Below are 17,549 nucleotides of genomic sequence, written 5' to 3'. Positions count from 1 at the left end.
AATGCTGCTTGTCAAGGTATCCAGCAGGCAATAGTAGTTTAGCAAAGCAAGCACATTCATTGAAACCAAGTTTTTACTTCTGTATTACTTCATACAAATGATTTTTGAAAGGGTCTTGTTGAAGCTGAAGTTAATGTGGACACATTATCTTTAATTCCTGATTAATTTGTGTAGATGTGATTAATATATTTGGTGTGTAACATTTTAATTTTTTTCAAAAGGTGTTTTTAGGGAAACAGGACATATGCTTTAAGAAAACCAATGAAAGAATTTCAAAGAATAGGCAAATAAATATAAACTATTTTTTAAGTCTGTCTCTTCTAACTACTTAACAAAAGTACGATTAGCCTTAGTGATTTATCTTTTGGTAATGTGAACAGTATCTGGAGTTGTGTATGGCTTGACTAGACCCCATGAGTCATTGTGTGGATTCTACTTGTTGTGCCAGATATGAGGTTGTTGTCTTTTGTTCCTAATTGTTTTGCTATGGTTACTCTGACCTTATAAGTTATTTCTTTAACAGATTAAAAAATTGAAAGAATTACGTTCCATGCTGATGGAACAGGATCCTGATGTGGCTGTTACTGTTCGAAAATTGGTGATAGTTTCCCTGATGGAGTTATTTAAAGATATTACTCCTTCATATAAAATACGACCCCTCACAGAGGCAGAGAAATCTACCAAGGTAATGCTGGATACAATTACTGCACAAAATAAGCTGGACGTTTTGGGGAGCTGGAGATGGGAGAAATAGTTTGTTTTGTTTTTATAGGACTGGGTACATACCAGGCATTCACGTTTTGTGCTAATTTAAGGATTTTAATATCTTGATTTTAAAAAATGATTGGTCTTTTTGGTCTTTTCAGATTCGCAAAGAAACCCAAAAGTTAAGAGAATTTGAAGAAGGCCTGGTTAGCCAATATAAATTTTATTTGGAAAATCTGGAGCAAATGATTAAAGGTATGTTAATTTTATTTTTTAATTTTTAAAATTACATCCCAATTAGCATATAGTGCAACAGTGATTTCAGGAGTAGATTCCTTAATGCCCCTTACCCATTTAGCCCATCCCGCCTTCCACAACCCCTCCAGTAACCCTCAGTTTGTTCTCCATATTTATGAGTCTCTTCTATTTTGTCCCCCTCCCTGTTTTTATGTTATTTTTGTTTTCCTTATGTTCATCTGTTTTGTCTTTTAAAGTCCTCATATGAGTGAAGTCATATGATTTTTGTCTGACCAATTTCACTTAGCATAATACCCTCCGGTTCCATCCACGTAGTTGCAAATGGCAAGATTTCATTCTTTTTGATTGCCGAGTAATACTCCATTGTGTGGATAGATAGATAGATATGCCACATCTTCTTTATCCATTCATCCATCGACGGACATTTGGGCTCTTTCCATACTTTGGCTACTGTTGATAGTGCTGCTATAAACATGGGGGTACATGTGTACCTTTGAAACAGTACACCTGTATCCCTTGGATAGATGCCTAGTAGTGCGGTTCCTGGGTCATAGGGTAGTTCTATTTTTAGTTTTTTGAGGAACCTCCATACTGTTTTCCAGAGTGGCTGCACCAGCTTGCATTCCCAAAACATATTTTTTTTTTTAAAAAAATTTTTTTTTTTTCAACATTTTTATTTATTTTTGGGACAGAGAGAGACAGAGCATGAACGGGGGAGGGGCAGAGAGAGAGGGAGACACAGAATCGGAAACAGGCTCCAGGCTCCGAGCCATCAGCCCAGAGCCTGACGCGGGGCTCGAACTCACGGACCGCGAGATCGTGACCTGGCTGAAGTCGGACACTTAACCGACTGCGCCACCCAGGCGCCCCCCAAAACATATTTTTAAAGTATGTAACATACTAAGCTTTGTTCAGGAAGGTGAGTTCTATATTCTGTGCTCTGTGGTGAGAGTCACTGTAGTGTATTGTCAAGAGCAGAGTCTAGAGTCTGATTTCTTGGGTTCAAATCCAGGCTCACTACTTGTTACCCATGTCATGGGCAGATCACTTAATCTCTGTGCTTCTGTTTTTCTGTTTATAAAATGGGAATAATAGTACTTCATAGGGTTGTTGTGAGAAGTAATTTATTACTAAAAGGTGCTTTGAGCTGTGCCTGGCCTGTAAAGGCACTGTATTTGATCAGCTATTAGCGTTATTGTTGCTGCAGTCCTTTCCCTAGTGTTACAGGTTTTTTTTGAATTTGCGAATGGTTGGAATTTATTCTGCTGGCTTTTATTTGGAGAGGGTAGTTAGGGGAGAAGGGTGACTTGGAAGTGGATGAAATTAGTGCCTTGAAAATGGACTTAGAGGTCAGTCATACTGGATGATAAACTCTTCCCTCAAACCCTTATTCTCTTTCTCTTCAGAAAAGGAAGGGCATAGGAAAAATTGGAGCATGAATGGAGAAGGAATTCGGGTGCCTAGGCCAGGGGCTTTCACTTGAGTCATTTGGGCTCCTTCACTCAGTGCTGGGCCTACAGATCACCCCGATGCTGTCACAGCTGGAATGGGACTACTGAATCCTGTTGGCCCAGTAAGGACAGGGAGTGTAGTGGAAGTAGGGGAGGGTGCCATAGATGTTGGTTCTATGCTCTGGCAGCCCAGCTGGAGCCTACTTAATAGCATATATTGTAAGGCCTGGGAACTTTATGTAGACCAGCATTGTCCAGTGGAAATGAGACACATATGTCATTTAAAAAAATGTGTAACCGCACTTAAAAATAAAAGCAGTATGTAACCACACTAAAAAAAAAAAAAGTAATAAGCTATACTATGTGTATATACAAATTATTTGAACGTGTAATCAATTCAAAAAAATTTTTTGTGAAGATTATTTGAGAGAGAGCACATGTACGCATGAGTGGGAGAGGGGCAGAGAGAAGGTGAGAGAGAGAATCCCAAGGTGCTGATAGGTGCTGTCAGCACAGAGGGTCTCGAACTCATGAACTGTTAGATCGTGACCTGAGCCAAAACCAAGAGTTGGTTGCTTAAGTGACTAAGCCACTCAGGCGTCCCAACATGTAATAAATTTAAAAAATCAGTAAGGTATCTTAATTCTTTTTTTGGAACTAAGTTCAAAATCTGGTGCATATCTCACACAGCACATCTGAATTTGTACTGGCCACATTTCATGTACTCAGTTGTCAGATGTGGCTAGTGGCTTCTGTATTGCACTATGCAGGTCTGGGCCTTTTCTGAGCAGCTTGAACCATTATGAAGTCCTCTTTTTTAAAAAATTTATTTATTTTTGAGAGAGAGAGCGAGCACAAGTGGGGGAGGGACAGAGAGAGAGGGAGACACAGAATCCAAAGCAGGCTCGGGGCTCCAGGCTCTGAGCAGTTAACACAGGGCCCGATGCAGGGCTTGAACCCATGAACTGCGAGATCCTGAACTGAGCTGAAGTCGGACACTCAACTGACTGAGCCACCCAGGCGCCCCTATGAAGTCATCTTTTTATGTTAAAAAAAATCATGGTAAAATAGGTATAAAATTTGTCATTGTAACTATTTTTAAAATGTATTGTGTGGTGGCATTAAGTAAATCCACAGTGTTGTACAACCATCACCACTATCCATCTCCAGAACTTTTCCATCTTCCCCAACTGAAATTTTGTAACTATTAAATATTAACTACCCATGTCCGCTTGCCTCCAGCCTGTGGCAGCCACCATTCTACTTCCTACTTTGAATTTAATGTGGATTTGACTTCTCTAGGAACCTCATAAATGAAATTATACAGTATTTGTCCTTTTGTGACGGGCTTATTTCACTTAGCATAATGTCTTCAAGATGTTTGTAGCATGTGTCAAAATTTCCTCTCTTTTTAAGACTGAATAATATTGCGTTGTATATATATCTTTACCACATTTTGTTTATTCCTCCATTCATTATGAAGTCTCATCAGCTTTAAGTAGATAGAAGATATGGTTCTTAGGAATACGGCCTGTTTAAGGAAAACTCGTATATGTGAGAAGCAAGTTTAAAACAAAGGCACTATCATCCACACTGTCTTTCTTATCTCTGGTTGTATATGATGTAGAGGGAAGTGTTGAACCTACTCTAGAAAAAACAGCATATTTTTATTTTCAAGATGCTATGTTACAGTAGCAGGCCGAGTATGTATGTAGAAACTTCTAGAAAAGAGGTACTGTGAATCATTGGCTATTTTGAAGGAAAATTTAAATCTCTTCTGGCCCTCCTGGGTAAAGATATCACAGCATCAGCAAGAAGTCAGGAGAAACGATGTGTTGGATTCTCAGAATTTTTGGAACATGGAAGTGATTGGGGCTCAGAATCTGGAACTTGCTCATATTCACCAGCCAGTTAATAGATGACTAGGATTTGAACCCAGGCTTCTTGACTTGTAGTCTAGTGTTTTGGGGGAAGTCCGGTAGAGCCCATCCCAAGGATTCTTTTAAGGCATTCAGTTCCCTGTCTTCCCCTACCCCCTTTATCCCTGAGGTCTTTTTTCCCTAATGATACATCTTTTAATATGTATGGAAAGCCAAGGTTCTTAACATTATGTTAGAGTCAGACCATGGATGATGGCAGATAAATTTTAATGGTAACATTTATACTCGTGTCTCAGACACAATTCATTTAAGAATTTGTCCAGTGTATTGAGTTGTTGTGTTATTGCATGTTACTGTAAAAGAAAGCTAATTAGTTGAAGTTTAAATCAATGAGTGAAGTAACTGCATTTATCTTTTGATCAGATTGGAAGCAAAGGAAACTGAAGAAAAGTAATGTAGTTTCCTTAAAGGCATACAAAGGACTGGCAGAAGTGGCTGTGAAGAGCCTGTGCGAGCTGTTGGTGGCGCTGTCTCATTTCAACTTTCACAACAACATCATTGTACTGATTGTCCCTCTCATGAATGACGTGTCAAAATCGGTGGGTTGCTTTAAGTGATTGTTGTTGTCGGCTTTGTGATTATTATTATTTTTTCTCTTTCAGAATTCTTTTGGAGTTACGATTTATTGCTAACATAGGGTCACTTTGTTAAACACTGTGTCTAAGAAAATTCTTTGAACAGAAATATAGTGTGGTGGTTCTGAGCAGGAGGCTGGTCTGCCCTCTGGGGATCATTAGGCCGCGTCTGCTCACAGTTTGTCACAACTGCCTGCCGTGGCTACTCCTGGCATCTAGCGGGTCAGGGCTGGGGCACTTCTAAACACCCCACAATGCACAGGACAGCCCCCCACAGTGAAGAATCGTCCGGCCTAAAGTGTCAGTGGTGCCAAAGTTGAGAAACGCTGGCTGAGTGTAACATTTTATTTTTCAGATATCTGAAATGTGTTGTGAGGCAGTAAAGAAACTGTTTAAACAAGATAAATTAGGCCAAGCTTCCCTTGGTGTAATTAAAGTGATTTCTGGTTTTGTGAAGGGCAGAAATTATGAAGTTAGACCAGAGGTAAGCCTTTCTTTTCTTTGCATTTTGTTTTTAAATTACAACAGTTAATGAAGAATTTTATTCTTTGTAGAAGTGTATAAAGTAGAAAACTCACCAGTTACCAGGTGTAACTACTCTTAACAATTTGGTATGTATTCTTCTAGATGTTTTTCTGTATAGATATAAACATATCTACTTGTTTATATGTATTTTTGCCATCCATGGAAGAATGTTCTCGATCCCAAGATTATAGATTCTGTCTGTCCAGAAGAGTGTTAATTTTTATATTTAAACATTTAATCCATCTGACATCTTTATGTGTGTGGATGGTATGATTACAGATCTGATACGTATATACTTCTTGAAATGGATAGCCAGTTATTCCAATACCGCTTCCCTTTTGCTACTGATATAAATGCTGTGTTTATTTTACATTAAATCTCTACACAAAATTTTATTTCTCAACTTTCTGTTCTGTTGATTCAGTAAATCCCCTACATGTAACATACTGCTTTTAGTAACCGGAGCTTTATATTTATCGTATATAGTATACAGTTCATCTGTAGGATGGTACTGATCAAAATGGGCATTACTGATAAAAGGCACGGACCTTTTTTTCCTCCAGAATATTTTAAATTACTTTTATGTATTATTTTAAATGGAATTTAGAATGAAGGTTTTTTTTGTTGTTGTTGGTTTTTTTTTTTTTTTTTGCTTCCTTTTCCTGAAATAGTCTACACAGAATCTGATTGGAACTGATTCAAAGTGTAGATTAGTTTGGGAGAATTAAAATAGTTAAAGAAGCAGTTTTTTTTCTATTTACGAATATGTATCTTGCCATTTATTTAAGGCTTCTTTTATGTCCTTAACTGAAATTTTATAGTTGTCTTCATTTGGGTCTTAGATATTTTTATTAACTTCATTTTTAGTCCTATAGTTTTGATTGTTAAACTGATGCTTTCTACAACTGTTTTATTCCCTAATTTTAAGTCTTTCTTTGCTGTCTAATCCCTTTCATTTCTCAGGGCTGATAATTTTAGTTGGACAGCTAAAATAAATATTGGGCTTAAATAAATACTCAGAACTGTAGAGTGATCAGATACTAAGACTTGAACATGAAACTTGCCCATAGGGAAACACTTCCATTTTAGTGATGCTGTAATATAAACCACATCCTTTAATTTGTTGGGTGTTTGTTTTTGTTTTTTGTATTTTTTTGTATATATTTAGGTTGTATGATGTGATTTTTTTTTTTTAAGGTTACACGACATGATGATTTAGTATACTATATGTTGTGAAATGATTACCACAGTCGAGTTAATTAACACATCTGTAGTCTCTTAATCTTTTTTTGTGAGGAGAATACTAAAGACTTACTCTTAGTAAATTTCAAATTATACAATATTATTAACTATAATTACTGTGCTGTAAATTAGATCCTCAGAGCTTACTCATAACTGAAAGTTTGTATCCTTTGACATTTCCTCACTTCCCCCATTTCCTGGCAACAGCTGTTTTTAGTACGCATTTGACTTTTTTTAGATTCCACATATAAGTAAGAGCATACAGTATTTGTTTTACCATGTCTGGCTTAATTCCCTTAGTGTGATGTCCTCTGGGTTCATCCCTGTGGTGACAACTGTCAGGATCCTTTTTAGTGGATGAGTAACATTTTATTGTATGTATATGGCACAGTTTCTGTATTCATTGATCTGTTAGTGGACATATAGGCTGTTTCCATATCTTCGCTGCATGTTGTGAGTAATGCTGCAGTGAACATGGGGGTGCAGATATCTCTTTGAGATACTGATTTCATTTCCTTTGGATATGTCCCCAGAAGTGGGATTGCTGGATCATAGGATAATTCTGTTTTAATTTTCGAGGAGTTTCCATGCTGTTTTCCATGGCTGTACCAATTTGCATTCCTGTCAGTAGTATACCAGGGTTTCCTTTTCTTCATGTCCTAATACTTGTTTTCTCTTATCTTTTTTTTTTTTAAGTTTATTTAAGTAATCTCTACACCTAATGTGGGGCTCAAACTCGACCCCGAGATCCAGAGGTGCATGTTCCTCTGAATGAGCCAGCCAGGTACCGCTATTAGCTTTTTGATAATAGCCATCGTAACTGGTGTGAGGTGATATTTCATTGTGGTTTTGGATTGCGATGATTAGTGCTGTTGACCACCTTTTCATATGTCTGCTGGGCATTTGTTGTATGTCTTCTTTGGAAACTGGTCTTTTGCCTATTGTTTAACTCGGGTATTTGTTTTTTGCTGTTGAGTTGTAGGAGTTTCTTGTATATTTTTGGATATTAACTCCTTGTTAGATATGTGGCTTACAGATATTTTCCCCCATTCAGTAGGTTGCCTTTTCATTTTGTTGATGGTTTCTTTTGCCTGCAGGAAATGTTTCGTTTAATGTAGTCCCACTTGTTTATTTTTGCTTTTCTTGCCTGTGCTTTTTGGTCTCTTACCCAAAAAACTCATTGCTGGGACCAATGCCAAGGAGCTTTTCCCTTATGTTTTTTTCTGGGAGTCTTATGGTTTCAGGTCTTATTTTTAAGTCTTTACTCCATTTCAAGTTAATTTTTGTGAGTGGTGTAAGACAGGGCTCCAGTTTCATTCTTTTGCATGTGGATGTCCAGTTTTCTCAACACTGTTTGTTGAATAGACTGTCCTTTCTTCGTTGTGTATTCTTGGTGCCCATCTGTTAAAGTTGATCATCTTTAGGGGTGCCTGAGTGGCTCAGTTGGTTAAGCGTCCAACTTTGGCTCAGGTCATGATCTCACGGTTTGTGAGTTTGAGCCCTGCGTCGGGTTCTGTGCTGACAGCTCAGAGCCTGGAGCCTGCTTCATATTCTGTGTCTCCCTCTCTCTCTGCCCCTCCCCCACTCGCACTCTATCTCAAAAATAAAAACATTAAAAAAAGGTTTTTAACAGAAGTTGACCATCTTTAATGTGGAGTTACTTTATTTTTTATTTGTGAGCAGGTAGAATACCTACAGAATACTCCAACTGATCTTTCTGGTACCTGGGATGACTTCATGTTCACTGTTTATGCTTTTCTTTCTTGTTTCCATTCTATGCTGTAAACTGAAATACTTTGCTTTCTTACAAATGTACATATTGGAACATTGGAATAAAACCTATAGTTCTCAAGTGTTTTTTCCAGGAATGCTGCTGTGACTGCAGGAAGTCAGGAGAGTGTTTTCTTCCAGAGAAAATTAGGATTTTGAACCCCTTTTGTCTTTGTGTTTGGATGGTCGCTGTAGCACACAAAACACCAATTACCAAATTTCTGGATTTTTTGAATGGCTTAAGGTAGTAGTTTGCGGTCCCTAGATGAGCATCAGCTGGGAATTAGAAATACAAATTCTAGGGCCCCACTCCAGACTTAGTGAATCAGAAACTCGGAATGGAGCCCAGCTGTTTGTGTTTTAAGTCTTCCAGATGATTCTTATGTTTGCTGAATTTGGAGACCCATTGGCTTAAAGGAAAATAACTAGTCTTAAAATTAATAACATTGGTCTACATGTTTTTTGTTTTGTTTTTAATGGGGGGCAGGAAGCTGAAGATTAGAATTGTTCACTACAAAATGGAGGCTGGTTTGGCAAATTAAAGTTGGTTTAGAAATATGTAATTTATATCCTTTCCTCCCATACTGGCCCATACCTTTTTCTGGCCTATCTACTGGTTGTACTCCTATCGACCGATCCTAGGTGATGTGTTCTCTCTTCCTTATACTTCTTAATACTAATAATGTTATGTGTATTTAGCCAAATACTGCGTCCTTTTAAAGACACTAATTGCCAAATATGTTTAGCAATAACATGATAGTATTTTGTATGAAATGTGATAGAAGATGTATCAGAGTTTTTTTGTTTGTTTGTTTGCACAAAGGAAGGAATTAACGTTGTTAAATGCTTTTCTGTATAAAGGTTTTGAGGGCGATATGAATATTAAGCTGTATATTGTGTTTTCTTCATATTAGATGTTAAAAACATTCTTGTGCTTAAGAATCAAGGAAGTAGAAGTGAAAAAAGATACAGAGGACATTAATAAACCAAAAAAGTTCATGACTTTCAAGGAAAAGAGAAAAACTCTTTCAAGAATGCAGAGAAAGGTTTGCTTGATTTCCGTTTTTGTTTGATTTGAGATTAAAATCATAATGTAGGCACAGGAAGAGATCATAGTTAAATATAGATGTGTTAAAACCTAATGTTTAGAGAATTTTATTTTTTCTACTTCTTGTAAAGAAATGTCTTATTGAATTAACTAAACTAACAGTTCACTGGCAAAAAGAGCAGTAGCTGAAAAAATTTCCTTGCCGTGCTGGCTTTTATTTTTTTGCTCTTTAGATGGTCTTAGATTCATTGTGATACACAGATCCCTTCCTTGGCAGAAAGGTGACATTCATGTAAAGTTGGCAACAGAGTGGATTTTTGTTAATTGAACCATGTTTCTTTATTGGCTTGTATTTGAAACCTAGGTTGAAATTCCAGCCCCTTGTTTATTTAGTGTGAGACCTTGGTAACTTCTTTTTTTTTTATTATTATTTTGACAAATGGAGCTAGTAATAGCACCTACCTCGTGGGTCACTCTGCACTTTAATAAGATAATGTAAAGCACTTAGCAAGTGTGTGACGCTGGGCATACTTTATAAACTTTAATTACCACCACCACCACTGTTATCATTATTGTTTCTCAGAACGTTTCTAAATAGTTTATTAGGGTTATCAAATTGCTTATAAAAACAAAACAAAACATTTCCAGGGATATCTGTCTTTGAATATGTCTAATAAATTGTGAAAATAGGACAGAAGTACAAAAATAGACTTAATAATTGTAAACAAATGAAGGTAAATATCTTAATTATTTGTACCATACTATTCTAATATAACTCGGAATCCGTGTTAGGAATAGCATGTATGTAGCTGTGGTGGGGAAACAAAAGATCCACTAAGAACATGGCCGTTAACTCTGCATGCAGGAAGGAAACTCTTCTCAGTCGGTCCCCCTGCGTCTCACACAGCTTAGCAACCATTGTTTGCTGCTCTTACAGCATAAGGAAGTGGAAAAAACAGATATTTTGTTGAATTTCTATATAGTATCTGGTTTTATGCATTGTATGTCAGTGTGTCTAGGGGTCTTGCTAATGACTTGTTTCCATGTTACACATGATTTAACAGTAAGAATTATTTTTATCCCTTTTTTTCCTCTTTTGAAAAAATGTAAATCGTGGAAAACTACAGAGAGTAGCATATCCCATGTGTCTACCATTCACAATGAGCAAATGTAGTAGACTTACTTCACTTTTGTTCTTGAAAAGAAACCATTAGTGATAGAGTTAGCATCCCCTTTGCTCCTCTCCCCAGTCTTGTTCTGCCTTCCTCTCAGGAGGCAGCTACTGTCCTGAGTTTGGTTTGTGTATGCTTCTTCTCCAGGTCTGTGTAATTGTGCTTATATCTATGTTCTAGGGTATGTCTGTCAGAATATTTACATATATATGCCTCTCTGAAGCTTGCTTTTTCACTCAGCGCTATATACTCTTACTTATTCTTTCCCTGTTTCTTTCCAGTGGAAGAAAGCAGAAGAGAAATTGGAGAGAGAGCTTCTAGAAGCAGAAGCTTCAGAGAGCACTGAGAAAAAACTTAAACTGGTAGGCAGTTTCACATTCTCTCATGCTTGTAAAATGTTTTGTTAAAGGGTTTTAACTGGAGATTATTGTTTCAATTTGTGGTAGTATAATCTTGGTTTATTTGATGAGGCTTCTGTATGCAAGAAACTGGCATGATCATTGCTGGTCTTAGGAGATCTCAGGGTGTGTACCTTCATTCTGTTTTGAAGCTCCTAAGATTGGATTGTGGAGAGGGTTAGGAAGGGACAAAAAAGGTTTAACTTTGAAAGTCATCTTTCTGGTAACTCAGGAGAAAATATACAACGTTATACTAAAGTCATTTTGTTTCTTCTGCCAGCACACAGAGACTTTGAATATTGTGTTTGTAACCTACTTCAGAATATTGAAGAAGGCCCAGAGGTCACCTCTCCTGCCAGCAGTTCTAGAAGGTCTTGCCAAGTAAGGGCTGCGTAGGTTGAAACCTTTTGGATTCTTCCTAAACCAAAAAAAGCATGAACCTTAAACAAGGTTCACTAATGATGACCCCATGACCTTCTCTGTTCTCTCATTCTTTGTCACCAGCCTTTCCTTGAAACTGTTCTAACATTTTTTAGTTTTCTCATCTCAAACCTTTTATTTTTTGAATCTCCTTCAGCAATTCCTTCCTTCTGCTTATTAAGTTCTGGGGGTCCCAAAAGTTTATCTCACAGTTCTTTTGTTCCTTTCACACTGTGGTCAGTTATCCACTGTCAGAGAGTTTTGAGTGGTCCGTGCAGGCAACTTTTAAGTCTGTTCTAACCCTGCTTGCACCTCATTTCTCGAGTCCTGTCTACTCTTCCTGCAGAGAGAGAGCTTTTGGTATATTCTAGTGAACCTGTTGGGGGATGTGAGCTAGAATAATGGTCGTTGTGATGGATTTCCGGTTATTTGAGTAGTATCCTGTAGAACAGTGCAATAGAAATATAATGTGAACTAGGTATGTAATTTAAAGTGTTCAGTTAGCCACATTAAAAAAGTAAAAAGGAATTGGTGAAATTAATTTCGATATATTGTATTGAATCAGTTTATCTAAAATATTTTGACATATATTCAGTATTATTAAGGAGTTATTTAATATTCTTTTTTCTTCCATAAAATCTTCAAAAACTGATGTGTATTTTACACTTACAGCATATCTCAATTTGGACTAGCCCCATTTTAAGTGCCTAATAGCTACATGTGGCTAGTGGCTGTCATTGGACAGTACAGCTTCAGAAATAGGACTGATGGTTGGAAAATAGAGAAGAAGCAAGTTCTGTTTAGTATAAGACATTACTTTCTTTTTTTTTTTCTTTTTTTCTTTTTTTTTTTTTTTACTGTTTGTTTATTTTTGAGAGAGAGACAGACACACAGAGAGTGTGAGCGGGGGAGAGGCAGAGAAAGGGAGACCCAGAATATGAAGCCGACTCCAGGTTCCAAGCTGTCAGTACAGAGCCTGATGTGGGGCTTGAACCCACAAACTGCAGGATCGGACTGACTGAGCCACGCAGGCACCCCCATAAAGACATTACTTTCTAATGACTGGAGCTATTTGACAGTGGGATTATAAAATTGGGCCTTGTTATTAAAGGATTCAAAGAGAGGGCCTGCTGTTTGTTTTTCAGTGACCAATTGCTTTATTTTAAAAAGTTTTTAGTTATACTTACGTTAAAAATTCAAGTGATGCAGGGGCACCTGGGTGGCTCAGTCAGTTAAGCATCTGACTTTGGTTCAGGTCATGATCTCATGGTTTGTGAGTTCAAGCCTCGCATCGGGGTCTGTGCTGACAGCTCGGAGCCTGGAGCCTGCTTCGGAATCTGCGTCTTCCTCTCTCTGCCCCTTCCCCGCTCACGCTCTGGGTCTCTCTCTCCTCAAAAATAAATAAACACTTAAAAATTTTTTTAAAAATTCAAATGATGCAGAAGAATATAAAATTAAAAATACAGGGTCACCTGGGTGGCTCATTCGGTTGAAGGTCTGACTTTGGCATATCTCATGGTTTGTGAGTTTGAGCCCTGCATCAGGCTTTATGCTGGCAGTGCGGAGCGTGCTTGGGATTCTTGGCTTTCTCTCCTCTCTCTGCCCCTCCCTCTCTCATGCTTTCTCTCTCTCAAGTTAATGAACTTAAAAAAAAAATTACAAGTTCCCTATATCCCTGTATATATTTTCCCTGTATATATATTCCTACATATATATCCCTGTGTGTGTGTGTGTGTGTGTGTGTGTGTGTGTGTGTGTGTGTGTGTTGGTCTGTTTTCTGTCACACAGATGGAATGATACTATATGTAATGTTTCATAACTTTTCTTTTTTGATAAAGTGGTTACTCTGGGTATCTGTCCATGTTGGCATGACTATATCCAACTTTTTTTTTTCTTTACATTTATAATACTTCATCTTATTAATCAATAATACGTTTATTTGACCAGTCCCCTATGCTGCATTGGAAATACCTTCATGCCCTCATGTGCATATATTGCCAGGTCAAAGGGTCTGCTCATTTTAAATTTTGATAAATATTGCCCAGTTGCTTCCCAAAAAAGATTGTACTAGCACAGAGGGAATGTATCACTTCTAAGATTTATATAATGTCAAAGGCTCTTGCACTAATACTGAAGAGATATCTTGACTTTTAAGTACTTTAGTGCCTAGTATTTTATAGTGTACAGAGTGCTCTCACATTTAGTAGATCAGATGATTCTTCCTCTATTATTCTATTGAGTGATTTCAGTTATTTCTAGAAATAGAGTGCTCTCACATTTAGTAGATCAGATGATTCTTCCTCTATTATTCTATTGAGTGATTTCAGTTATTTCTAGAAATAGAGTTCCAGGACTGTAAGTGACTTACCTAGGATTGAATAAGTAATTAATTGCAGAGCCTGAACTAGATACTAGACCCGGTATTCTCTCATTTTGTTTTTTGAAGTTTTCGTAGGATCCATATTCCTATAAATAACAGATTTCTTTCCCTTTTCCCGCTCCCCATTTTCCTAGAACCTGATGCTCCTGGCCCTTTTATGAGTTAGAACAGCATGGAGTACTTTCCTTGGGTAGTTGTTTGTTCTTGTTTCATAGGGCAGAAGTATTTCTGAAATATTTTCAGTTTGTTTAGTGCCTCATCTGTTTTATGCTGGGTGTTGTCAAAAAGACCAATTTGAGTTAATGAAAAACATCAATAATCACCACTGTCTCCATTGTGACTAACGTTGAAATAAGGAATATTAAAAATATGGTTTTAAAGTCAAATTTAATTCCTGGCTGTTTTATTTCTCTTTTTAGGTCACCCATTAACTAAACTCTGTTTGATTTTAGGTTTGCTCACCTTATAAATGTCGAGTTTTTTGATGATTTATTAGTAGTACTGCATACTCTCATTGAATCTGGTGTAAGTAACTCTGTTAATGAATTACTTTTTAAGATATAAATGGTAATTATTATTCTTAATGTCCCCTTTCTCCCTTTTTTCCAAGGACCTGAGCTATCAAGAAAGCCTTCACTGTGTCCAGACTGCTTTTCATATTCTTTCTGGTCAAGGTAAGATAATTTTCTTTACTTTGGGAGGCTGTAACATACCTAGTTGTTGTTTGTTATAATTTCAAAGGTGCCATTCTGAATATTAATCCTTTGGAGGCTATAAAATACCTAATTGTTGCTTGTTATAATTTCAAAGGTGACGTTCTGAATATTGATCCAATGAAATTCTATACACATCTATATAAAACACTGTTCAAGTTACATGCAGGTATGTACATTTATATATTGTGTGGTTTTTTTCTTAATCTTTTTTAAGTTTATTTATTTATTTTGAAAGAGAGAGCAGAGGAGGGGCAGAGAGAGAATCCCAAGCAGGCTCTGCGTGGTCAGCACAGAGCCCAACGTGGGGCTGGAACTCATGAACTGTGATATCATGACCTGAGCCGAAATCAAGAGCCAGACACTTAACTGACTGAGCCACCCAGATGTCCCTATATATTGTGTTTTTAATAAATACTTACCTTTTAAGAATATATTGTGACTGGTATTATAGTCCATGAGAAATGAAAAATCAAAATTGGCATATAAAATGGTGGCCTGCTGGTGTCACACATCTGTGTTTAACCTTATGTAGAAGTTGGAGAGAGCGTCTGGAATTGACTGGAGATGTGGTACAACCACCGCATTTCCTGAGCAGTCTGGCCCTACTTCGTTAGTTAGGGAAACGATTTGGGACAGGTGATGACAGTTCATCTTGGGTTTTTCTGGAGTGCAGTGAAGTTTTGCAATGAAAAAGCAGCGGGAACAGGCCTGACGGGTGTATCTGCTGTCGTAGGTGCTACCAACGAAGGTGTCGAGATTGTACTCCAGTGCCTTGACGTCATGCTAACTAAGCGCAGAAAGCAAGTTTCTCAGCAGAGAGCCCTTGCCTTCATCAAGCGTCTTTGTACCCTCGCTCTTCATGTTCTTCCAAATTCAAGCATTGGCATTTTAGCAACTAACAGAATATTAATGCATGTAAGTAGCCATGCAGACAAATGAGTAGAGCTAAGCTTTGCTGTGTGCAACAACAGTGCTGTCTTGTTTGCATCTTTCTCCCCATTTACATTACTACTGTACTACTGTAATAACAGCAAAATGGCAAAATCCAGCGAGAAAAGAAGTACATAAAATTACAAAAGGAAAGCATTCTCACCCCTGTTGATACTCTTCAGAGATAACTTACTTTTACCATTTGGTGGGTCCTTCCAGCAGACACTTTCATTCATATATAAACACTCCACATGCACACAGAAAACACAGCTTTTTTATAGTGTACATTATTGTTCTGCGTATTTTCTTTAAACACTGTTGATGGACACATTTTTGTGTCCGTACAAATGTAGCTGTAAACTACATGTTCTTATAGCTCTTCTATAAGCATAAAATCAAAATAAATTTCAATACAGAGAAAAGTACAGAACCCCAATAACATTCTTTACTAAGACTAATTTCATTAGTTCTTTTTATGTGACATTTTTGCAGACTTTCCCAAAAACAGATTTGTTGCTTGACAATGAATCTCAGGGAAGTGGGGTTTTCCTTCCTGAACTGGATGAACCTGAGTACTGTAACGCCCAGAACACGGCTCTTTGGGAATTGCATGCACTCCGGGTAAGAATGGCCTTTTTTCATGTGATCAGTGTTTTTCAGTGTTTCCCCAAGTAGTTACTATTGCCAGAGTCCTCTGTATATTTTGTTCTGGCATGGCCTTTTGTAGAATTTCTGTTTTTTAATTTTTTTAAATTTTTTTTAATGTTTATTTTTGAGAGAGAGCACGCATGCGAGAGAGTGCGCAAGCAGGGGATGAGCAGAGAGAGAGAGGGAGACACAGAATCTGAAGCAGGCTCCAGGCTCTGAGTTGTCAGCATAGAGCCTGATGAGGGGCTCGAACTCACGGACCACGAGATCATGACCTAGCTGAAGTCGGCCACTTAACCGACTGAGCCACCCAGGCGCCCCTAGGATTCCTGTTTTAATAGTCTACATTTCGCTTTGCTCTTACTATTCTTTAAGATGTTGAGGTACATTTTCTAAGGAAGCAGAAAATGACAGTTTGGGGGTGTGGTTTAGAAGGTTTACTGCAGTCTTTCCCCAACACTATTCAGAATGGAAGGTCTATATTGGGTCCGACCTGAGGAGACTCTGACATCACCCCAGTTTCAAGAGGGCCACACTGTGTTGTGATCTCATGGTGCAGATGCATATAGGAGGAGGCTTGGAGCAAAATGTTTCAGGAAACCTGTTGTAAACGAACTTTTTTCACTCTAGAAGAGAAATTGCTTTTTGATTTTTTGTTTTCATACTGTAAAAGCAAGACTAAGGTATGTCAGTGGTAACTTGGTCATCAAACAGATTTATGTTGTCCTCTGAGCAAAGAGAATATTTTTTCTGTTGGGATGTGCTTATTGTGAATTACATATATATATGATTTAAAAAATAGTGTTTATTAAGGAAAACCTTCACTGCAGCTAGTGCTGTAATTTATATAAAGTACTGACCTGTGCAAAACGTGGTCGTTCTTGCCCTTCAGAGACATTACCATCCCATTGTGCAGAGATTTGCAGCTCACCTGATCGCCGGAGCACCTTCTGAAGGCTCGGAAGCGCTCAAACCAGAGTTGAGCCGGAGGTATTTAGTAGTCAGCACTGCCTTATTATCAGACTACACATTGCAGTCGAGTGCTCTCTCTTATGAGAAGTCTGCTCTATAAAGTAATAGATTTTCAAATACAAAGTTCCAGTTGATCGGAATTTGGTCTCACTTCATATTTCTGAATCGTTCCAAGGAGAAAACATGTCGCCTGTGGGTTTTGTTAGCATGTTTTTGTTAGTTCGTTTTTGGTAATCAGTTAACATTTTTTTTGGTTCTAAAAAGTTTCACATGGGGCGCCTGGGTGGCTCAGTTGGTTGAGCGTCTGACTCTTGACTTCAGCTCAGGTCATGATCCCAGGGTCATGATGTCGGGCTCCGCACTGAGCATGGAGCCTGCTTAAGATTCTCATTCTCCGTC

The 17,549-nt window shown here is 37.8% G+C and overlaps 1 protein-coding gene across 1 annotated transcript in view; it reads left to right on the top strand.

The window, feature by feature from the left end:
- Positions 1 to 17,549, top strand: part of NOC3L (NOC3 like DNA replication regulator) — a 30,092-nt gene that overhangs the window by 9,757 nt on the left and 2,786 nt on the right. Inside the window, exons 7-19 of the mRNA XM_040485909.1 lie at positions 524 to 685; positions 867 to 960; positions 4,718 to 4,893; positions 5,285 to 5,413; positions 9,381 to 9,512; positions 10,968 to 11,048; positions 11,365 to 11,465; positions 14,337 to 14,409; positions 14,495 to 14,558; positions 14,695 to 14,766; positions 15,334 to 15,515; positions 16,023 to 16,151; positions 17,071 to 17,168. Coding sequence (XP_040341843.1) covers positions 524 to 685; positions 867 to 960; positions 4,718 to 4,893; positions 5,285 to 5,413; positions 9,381 to 9,512; positions 10,968 to 11,048; positions 11,365 to 11,465; positions 14,337 to 14,409; positions 14,495 to 14,558; positions 14,695 to 14,766; positions 15,334 to 15,515; positions 16,023 to 16,151; positions 17,071 to 17,168 — 1,493 coding nt within the window. The remainder of the gene's footprint in view (positions 1 to 523; positions 686 to 866; positions 961 to 4,717; positions 4,894 to 5,284; positions 5,414 to 9,380; positions 9,513 to 10,967; positions 11,049 to 11,364; positions 11,466 to 14,336; positions 14,410 to 14,494; positions 14,559 to 14,694; positions 14,767 to 15,333; positions 15,516 to 16,022; positions 16,152 to 17,070; positions 17,169 to 17,549) is intronic.

The sequence above is a fragment of the Herpailurus yagouaroundi genome, unplaced genomic scaffold (genome assembly GCF_014898765.1).
Source record: "Herpailurus yagouaroundi ecotype Mexico unplaced genomic scaffold, PumYag 163, whole genome shotgun sequence".
Lineage (NCBI taxonomy): Eukaryota > Metazoa > Chordata > Mammalia > Carnivora > Felidae > Herpailurus > Herpailurus yagouaroundi.
This window is presented reverse-complemented; position numbering and strand designations above follow the sequence as displayed.